General features: G+C 46.7%; 1 protein-coding gene across 2 annotated transcripts in view; it reads right to left on the bottom strand.

Moving 5' to 3' along the window:
• The window catches only part of TACC2 (transforming, acidic coiled-coil containing protein 2), an 81218-nt gene that overhangs the window by 29873 nt on the left and 42053 nt on the right, over positions 1 to 9292 (bottom strand). For both annotated transcript variants that reach the window (XM_006831420.1, XM_006831421.1), the window contains exons 4-5: positions 4922 to 4982; positions 3411 to 3612 (exon numbers count right to left, since the gene is read on the bottom strand). In XM_006831420.1, coding sequence (XP_006831483.1) covers positions 3411 to 3612; positions 4922 to 4982 — 263 coding nt within the window. The remainder of the gene's footprint in view (positions 1 to 3410; positions 3613 to 4921; positions 4983 to 9292) is intronic.

Raw genomic sequence — 9292 nt, 5'->3', positions numbered from 1 at the left:
GCAGCCCGATTCGTAACCACTACGCTACCAGAGCTCCTTATGTTTTGAAATACTAACGACAACTTGAAGCTCTTTCTCTCTGCTTTGGTGGATCCAGGGTGAGAAGCGTTGATTGGCCTCAACAGTCACACTTTGTTGTTGTTGTTAAGTGCCGTTGATTTGCTTCCGACTCACACTGACCCTGTATGGGGTTTCCGAGGCTGTAAAATCTTTGTGGGGTGATTGGTGGGTTCAAACTGCCGACCTTGTGGCTTTTAGTCCAGAGCCAAGTCTCAATTTACAGATGAGGAAATGAAGCCTGTCTGGTGTCCATGTAAACACCAATTGGGCAGAAGGGTGGCTGTCGGACATCTGGTAGAGTTAGACTGACAGATCTGGTTCTTGTAGATTAGCCACATGGCACTGGGCATGAACTGCAAGGCTCGAAGCCTCATTTCTAGTGGGTGGAACTGGAGACATCCTCTCTACTGAGCCAGAGGATGGAAAGAAAGAGTGTGGAAAACACCGCGGAGCACCTAGCTCAAGAGTGCACATCCAGCCATCGACAGCGCCCACTTTCCTATTATTATCATAGTAACGCATGGTATTATCATTCCTAGCTCGATGTTGCCGGTTTTCTGCAGTTTGTGACTTTAGTGTAAGAAACACTCCATCTGACTCCAGCAACCCTGGGTGCGTCCCTGCTGTTGCTGAACTTGGCCTCGTTAAGGTCACACACAGGAAGGAGGGTCTGTATCCAGTTTCACATGGGGGCTGGAGGGGACCAGGAGGCATCCGGGGACTGGAAGAGCACCTCATAAAACTGCAACTCTTCCGAAGCAGCGTTTTGGATCACCCGTCAGTTGTAATTACCATCGTAACTTCCCAAACGGCCACAATTATTTTCTCAGGAGACAGGCCTAACAGAGCTTTGTTCCAAGCGTACTTTATTTACCAATGTGTTGGATTTTTGTAGAAAACAAACAATTGCCAGATATGACATGGACCTAGTGAGTGGCCTGTATACATATAATGTTGTTGGATGCTATCAAATAAATTCTGACTCATAAGTGACCCCATGGGACAGAGTGGAACTGTCCCAAGGAGTTTTGATTGTTGCTTTAAAACATATTTCTTTTGCTGTTGTGGAGAATATACACAGGAAAAGAGACACCAGTTTCTACATGTGTACCTTAGCGGTACCGATTATCATCTTCAGGATGTGGAACAAGTCTAACTCGGCTTTTCTGAGTTCTTCCTCCCCAATACCATAAATTCAGTGCCTCCTGGTGTGGTGCTGTGAGCTAATGCGCTGGACTGAAAAGTCCATTTGAACCTCAAAGTCGGCAGTTCAAAGTCCTCGGAAACCCTATACAGGGTCACTATGGGTCAGAACTGACTCGAAGGCGCTTAACAACAACAACAACAAGGTTCCTACCTAATCGTCTGAGCTGCTGTTGTCATTTTGATCACATATAGACAGTTCTTAAAGAGCATAATGATTGAGGCAGAGATTTATTATTAGCCAAAGTAAACTATTGTTTGGTTTTTAAGAAGACTACGAGGGTAATTTAGGTTTAGGTTTAAAGAGTATCTCAGGGTAGTGGTTTCAATCTGGAGTCCATGAGAATTTGAAAGTCTGTTTTGCATCTTCCTCTATTTTGATCAGAATTCTTCTACAGAACATTTGATCAAAATGTTCAGTAGTGGCACCTGGGCACCCTCCCAGTTATCCCTGGAGGCAATTAGCACACATTCCACAGTCTTCTCCTTCTTCCCTTGTTGTTCTAGGAGAATGGAGACCAATGGTTGTCCTTTGGATGACCATCAGCAAGCTGTAAAGACCCTAGGCACTGTACAATGAACTAAGAGGTGGAACCGATGCACTGCAATATTATTAGGGCAATTAGCTGGATGTCCCATGAAACCATGACTCTAAACCTCCAAAATCAAGAAACCAATTTCTCCACTGCAGTGTTTGATGGCACAAAAACAGCTTCAGCTATCACCATAAATCAAAACTCAGTGCGCCATATACAAACTCCTCCCACCCCACCCTGCTCCACATTGGTGGTGGTGGTGGTTATGTGCCGTGGAGTCAGAACCGACTCATAGCGACCCTGTACAGGGTTTCTGAGGCTGTAAATCTTTACAGGAGCAGAAAGCCTCACTTTCTCCCATGGAACAGCTGGTAGTTTCGAACTGCTGACCTCTGGTTCGCAGCCCGATTTATAACCACTACGCTACCAACCACTAATAAACAATGGGCTCTATAGCCTTTTCTTGTGAGGCCATGTAATATTTGTCCCTTGGTGGTGGGCTTATCCCACTCAGCCGAATGTCTCTTCCAGCTCCCTCCATATAGAAGTAGCACGTATCAAGACTTCATTTCTCCAGTTGGCAGAGTTACTGTTCCACTGGTTAGCTAGACCGCATTTTACTCATCTGTTCATCTGGTGGTGGGCATTAGGGTGTTTCCACTTTTTGACTATGGCGGTGATCTTGGTTGTGATGTTCACAGAAGCCGATGCCAGGTCTTTCTCCCGTGGAGCTACTGGGTGGGCTTGAACTTCCAACCTTTTGGTTAGCAGCTGTGTATACTTTCTGCTTCCCTACTACTGTGTGTACTTCCTGTTTCCCTACTACTGTGTGTATGGGAACACTGAATACCACTGAATGAGGGAAGACGGACTAACACCTCCTAAGGAGGGCTCTAGCTGCACTCTTTTTTTTTTTTATTAAATGTTTTTATTTTGGATTGAGTGAAAGTTTACAGGGCACATCATCAGCTTCACATTCAACCATTCATATAGCTTGTTTCATTACACTGATTATTATCCCCTCCATATATCATCAGTTTACAGTGTTTCTCTCTATCCTCTTTATCTAGCTGCACTCTTAATGGCTTCCCAAACAAGAAAGGAAATACAGAGACCAGAGAACTGAAACCGAATCAATGCTAAGAAAAAGGATGAAATAGATGAAATCCTCAAAACCTTGGGGACTCATTCCAGAGGAAAGACAAACACCCTCATTACTGAGCCTACAGTGAACCCTGATCTCAACAATAAGGCTTACCAAGAGACCCCCCCAGGTGGCTTGACCTACATTGAAAATCTAAATTGAATGGTGTTCCCTTGGAGCTCTAATTTTCAAAACACAAAGGAATGTAAGCCACACCGACAAGAAGGAACAAGCAAAGCTCAAGTGAGTGGCCAAGCCCTGTTACTAGAGGGGGCTGTGAGGGCTGTAAGCAGGGCGTGGGCTCAGCTCGCAGGGTTCTAAAAGGCAGCCTTAGCTTCTTGTGCTTTGGGTAACAGCAGTGAGAACAGGGTTACCTGGCTTGGGAGTGTCTCTCCTGGCCTTCTGCTCCCTAGAGACACTGCTCTCCAGGGCAGGCTGGGGTTCCAGCTGGCCAACGAGTTGCTTACCCTCCGTGGGTGAACTGAACTTGGTCTCGTTGACAAAGGTGGACAGGTCCGAGGGCTGTGGGTAGTCCTGCTTATCTGCCTCCAAGTCCACAGTCATGCATGCCCACTTCTGGCTGGTGACCGCCAGCTTCTCCTCATCAGTTGCGTGGACCACCGCTGAGATCACTGGTGGGCTTTCTGGGGTCACCGCTGGAGTGGGGTCCTGCATGGAAAGGGGAAGAAGCAGTCTCTCCTGACCCCCATCTCCCTGTCAGAAGCCCACCCACCCCAGAATCCAGACCCATTCTCATGGAGAGGTCGTGGTGGGTCATATATCCATTCATGTTCTCCTCGTCCTCAATAGTCCCTCAAGGGAACAAATTCTCTCTTATCAATTCCTTTTTCTTCGGTTCAGGGGGAGGGAGATGCATGGGTATAAAAGAAAATAAGGGTTTTATGTCCTGATTCTTTGACACATTCTCTCTTATTCACTTTGAGAAAAGGAAGGAAATACTGACTTGGGGATTTTTTTATTACTACCACCACTGTGGAGTCCTGGTGTGGTGCTGTGGGTTAATGTGCCACACTGAAAAGCCATTTGAACTGCAAGGACAGAGGTTCAAGCTCACCAGCTGCTCCTATACAGGGTTGCTATGAGTTGGAACCAACTCAGCGGCACTTCACAACAACAACATCTGTATTCTGCTTACTGATGGTATGGAGATGGCATGTGTGTCAATATCCCCAGGATCTCTTACTACAGTCCTTCACCTGGCCTTGAGGGGAGCTGAGGAAAGGGAGGCTAGGAGCCCAGATGTGAGAAGGTAAGAGCTGAGATTGGGACCCAAGCTTCCATCTCCTAGCACAGGGCTCCTGGATCCATAGCCCCCGCCCAGGCTAGCCCATGCTGGCTTCCTTGGAGTGGGGGAACACAGCGGTTGCTTATTTGATGATCTGGATGTCTTGGCCTACATGCTTGAGGAGGGCCTTCCTTATCTGAAGACAGCGCAGTATAAATGGTCTGGATTTGGTAGAAAAACTACTAAGAGGGAGATGGGGACCCACATACAAATAAAGAGCCCCAGATCATAGTTCAGGGGAAGGGTTCCCCACGTCCCCACTTCCACTGTGATCGCCCACACCCAACCTCAGCTCTGCACACAGTTTTCCTTTTGTTTTCTCATTCTCCATTTGTTTGTCTCAATATACACTTTCTCAACATGATATTTATATCATTCTTAGCAGATTAATTGGCCAGAATAGACCAGACTGGTTTCCATAACATCCAACGAGCATTTTCCTGACTTTCTTCTACTCCTTGGGACACATTCTGCTCCTCCCCTGAGTGAAGAGGTCAGAGCAATGTCCTGCAAAAGCCGAGGGAAGGACGTGAAAAGAGGGTCTCAGAAGTGTGTCTGCAATTTGCAGACAGGAGAGCTGGGCTTGTTAGTGGGAACCAAGACACAGCAGTGTTAACCTCCAATTTCTCCCTGGGGACACCCCGAAATCATAAAGTGCAAAGAACATGATACCTGAGAAGGTGGGTCAGAGAGAGGAGACCGTTTTGGCGACTTTTTCACCCTAAATGTGTCACTGGAAACAAAATGGAAAATGTAAACACAACAAACAGAGGTCGAGAAAACGTCAAAGCAACACAACACAGGGCCGACTGAAGCCGAGGCCGCTGCTGCCCTGTGATCCCCTGGTCTACCCACCATCCTAGCACCAACCAAACCATGTCCTTGCCCACAAGGCAGTCTGACGTGTGAACAGATATTATTTTACCCCCAAAGGGAAGAAGAATCGAGCTGGAAGCCTTTCAAATGACGCCATTTTAGAGAACTGACCTAGAAAATGAAGCTAAACGTAACCAGATGTTCTTACTTTTAAAAAAGTAAATTCTGGATGAGTGGATTCATTTATCTGGATTTGTCAAGGAATGTCTGAACCAACTCAAGTTAAGGGTTGGGTGGGGGCCGAGAGACCTAGGCCCATGACATCAATTTGCAGTATCTGATTTATAGATGGGCAAACGACACGGCAGTTCATGAATGCCACTGAGAAAACCCTGGTGAGAAACAGAATATTCTTAGAGGACTTTGTTAAGGCTTCAGAGAGGCCTGACTCTAGACTTCTAGGTGGGATTGTGAACACAGGTAGCACAGGAGACCAGGTGGTTTCGAATGTCTTTTCCTGACCAGGGTCAACAGACAAAGGTGAGAATTGTCTCCTTTCCTTTCTCTTTCATATAAACAGCTGGGGGCGGGCAAGCAAAGGGCTGGGAGATCAGACTTCTGAAGGGGTCCTAAAGGAGGGAATGGCAAATTCCCAGAAGGAAGGGATAACTTCCAGCAACAAGGGGTCTTCAAAAGGTTTGTGAAAAAAATTTCCGTTATCTTTTAATTCCATTTTGCTCCAAGTTTTTGGCATCTCCTTCATACAGTCCCCATCAGTGAATTGAGGAGACGTGTGCACAGCTTCAGAAGACACCTTCTTGCCCCTCTGGAGTGCCAGCAAGGCTTTGTCTACACACTGCTTTACACTGTGGTCCTTGAGTTCCTTCCACGTGATTTCTCTAACAGGATGTTCCAACAATGGCATTTAGTCATGAAAAACATACTAGAAATTGTAATGTTCACATTGATGGCCCTTTGCCGTAAAAACACAGCTTGAGTCGTATACTTATTCATGTGTATAAATATATAATGTACATTTAGAGTTAGTAATGTCTCTAAAATGCTTTTTTTAAAAAAGCCCTTGGGCAGAAGAGAGACAGAAAGATGCAACCCTACCCATGGGGGTTGCCCACAAGACCCCTCCTGGCCAAGGGAGACACAGAGCTTGGTCTCACTGATGCCCACAAAGCACCACACACATGGCAGATGAGGCATGGTGGTTCCCAGTCAGGCCCCTGGGACAAGGATGAGGGCTCCAATAGCCATGTGCCCCACTTCCAACAACATGGGCCACACTGAAGGGACTCTGTTTCAGGCTGCAATTTGGAACAGCCCAAGAGCAAGCCACAGTGGTCACTGCCTGAGGCTGGACTGGATGATTCTTTTACTGTGAAGTCACAGTACTACTGTGAGCCCAATGAACTGTAAAAGAATGGGATGAGCAGTTAAAAATATGCATACATATATATATGTAAAAACATACATACATATACAAAAATAATTTATATATATATATATGCCATAAAAGAATGGGATGAGCAATTAAAAATATACATACATATACATATATATGTGTATATGTATGTGTGTGTATATATATATACACACACACATACACCACATACATACATATATATATATACATGAGTTTCAGATGAAGACATCCAATAGGAAAGGGGGGAAAAAAACTCCATTCCTGACAAGCAGACAGATGTTGGACAATCACGTTTTTACAGCCAAGCAGTTTCACTCAATGCTAATCATGATGTACGGGGTATGAAGCCCCGTGCCCCATCACGCCCTGCCCCGTCACAGAAATATGTAAGAAGCAGCCACAGGGAGCCAATAAAAAGCTTGAGGGGGTGGGGGGAGGCAGGGGGATAACCAAAGGTAGGAAAAGCATGTTTGACATAAAAGGCAGATTCCATTAAATGTACTTACAACAGAGAACACACAGACATCACATCTTCAACCATCCTAAGACAGGAAGACAAAGAAAAAGAGAGACAGACAGAAGGAACTGACAAAAAAGGCAACTCTGCAAACAAGTGGTTATTCATGGGTTAGGGTACCCCAGGCATCTCTGGGGGTTTGCAGGGAGTGTGCGCAACAGCGCAGTCTGCGGGGAGGGTTGTCTGCGAAGACTTTCCTCTCGGGGCTCCAATGGTAGGTCCCCCAGGGGTTTTCTCACCCACTGTAGAAAGACCTCCATGTGCACTTGAGATGGGACTGTAAGATGGATTTGCCTCCCTGACATCTGTTAGCTCATCAGTCAAACGTGAACATGGATGGGGGAAGAATACACCAGGAGGAGGTGGGGGCTTCAGTTGGCTTTCATTTAAAAACCATTGTTGTTGTTGAGGGCTGTAAAGTCGATTCTAGTCTGGCTCATGGAAATCTCATGTGACAAGAGCAGAACTGCCCCAAAAGGCTTCCTAGGCTGTCATCTTTACGGAAGCCTTTTAGTTAGCAGCTGAGCGATTAACCATCGTGTCACAAGAACGCCTTTAAGATAAGAGCAGATGGCTTTGTGGACTATGCATTTCAGATTTCTCCTATTTGAAACTTACAATAAAGCTTCCAACACAGATTCTATGGCACCTCTAAGAAGAGTCTGATGGGGAAGATGATCTCAAAGAAGCCCTCATTATTTATCAGGACTAGGACTGCCTCCCTCCCAGACAAACTGACTCACAGCCAAAGTCTTCTTTGGAAGTGTCCGTCCTCATCAGGTGTGCAATGCTTGGGGCAGCTCAGAATGGGACATAAACAGCTCACGTTACTTGGGGCCAGCAGCTGAGATCTAGTGAACTTGGTGTAGAAGAGCAAGGAGGAAGTCTCCAAGCTCGGTGCAGAGTTCAAAGCATGGCCCTGCAACCCTCAAGTTCAAGTGAATTCTGAAAGCCTGGGCAAAAGCACGGATTAAGGATGATCTGTGTGGTGCTGTGGGTTAATGCGTCAGACTGCAAAGCCATTTGAATAGCAAGGTCAGCGGTTCAAGCTCACCAGCTGCTCCTTGGAAACCCAATACAGGGTTGCTATGGGTCAGAATCGACTGGACGGCACTTAACAACAACAACAACTGGCAAGTAGGAGTCCTGGTGTGGTGCTGTGGGTTAATGCGCCAGACTGCAAAGCTGTTTGAACTGCAAGGTTGGCGGTTCAAGCTCACCCACTACTCCTTGGAAACCTATACAGGATCACTATGGGTTGGAATCGACTCAACGGCACTTAACAACAACAACAAACTGGCAAGTAAGTGTGTGGGTAACAGAGGCATTTAGGGTGAGGGTCCTCCTGAGGCTGTCAGCATTGCTTCTCCAGTTTGGGTTCCATTGTTGTCTCTCAACTCTGACCTGTAAGATGGCTACAAAAGGGGTGGGGACAAAAATGGGTCGTGCTCATGGGCTGACTGGGGTTCAGGGAGGAATCCCTCACTCATGGAGCCTGGCGTCCTTGCCTCCTGGGCTAAAAGCTCACTAACGTTAGGGCTGTTGAGTCAGCTCCAACTCACAGTGATCTTGTACAGGGTTTCCGAGGAGCATCAGCCGGTGAGCTTGAACTGTTGACCTTGCAGTTCAAACTGATTTTGCAGTCCAGCTCATTAACCCTCAGCACTACACCATGACTCCATCTCAGGCAGAAGCAAATATCACAAAAATTAATAATATTTTTAAAGGTTCCAGGCCACTTCGATGAGTCCTGGTGTGGCACTGTGGGTTAATGAGCTGGACTGCGAGGTCAGTTTGAACCGAAAGGTAGACAGCTCACACTCACCTGTTGCTCCTCAGAAACCCTATACAGAGTCGCTTTAAGCCAGAATTGACTCAACGGCACGGCACTTAACAACAACAGGCCACTTCAAATATCAAGTCACATGTCAAGCAGGGCGAAAGGTGAAGTCGTCAATAGGGAGGTTAACCAGGTCTTCAAAAGACTGTTTTCTTTCTAAGAGAGCTCCTGGATGCCCTTGTAGCTGAACGTCAGTAAAGCTTTGAACCACTGACTCACTAAGGCAGGAGATGAAGGCTTCTAGATGACAGAGGCATATTAAGGGAAAATGCCACCGCTGTGGCAGAGAGGCCTGCCTGTTGAGAGGGCCACAGACATAGGGGGCGCGACAGCGAACGGGCAAAGACGTGAGAACAGCTGAAGCTTATCCAGGTATGTGACCAAGAATCACAGCCAACGTACACCCGCCTCCGGTCCTCACCAACTCCACCCCTG

This window comes from Chrysochloris asiatica, unplaced genomic scaffold (genome assembly GCF_000296735.1).
Source record: "Chrysochloris asiatica unplaced genomic scaffold, ChrAsi1.0 scaffold00003, whole genome shotgun sequence".
Lineage (NCBI taxonomy): Eukaryota > Metazoa > Chordata > Mammalia > Afrosoricida > Chrysochloridae > Chrysochloris > Chrysochloris asiatica.
This window is presented reverse-complemented; position numbering and strand designations above follow the sequence as displayed.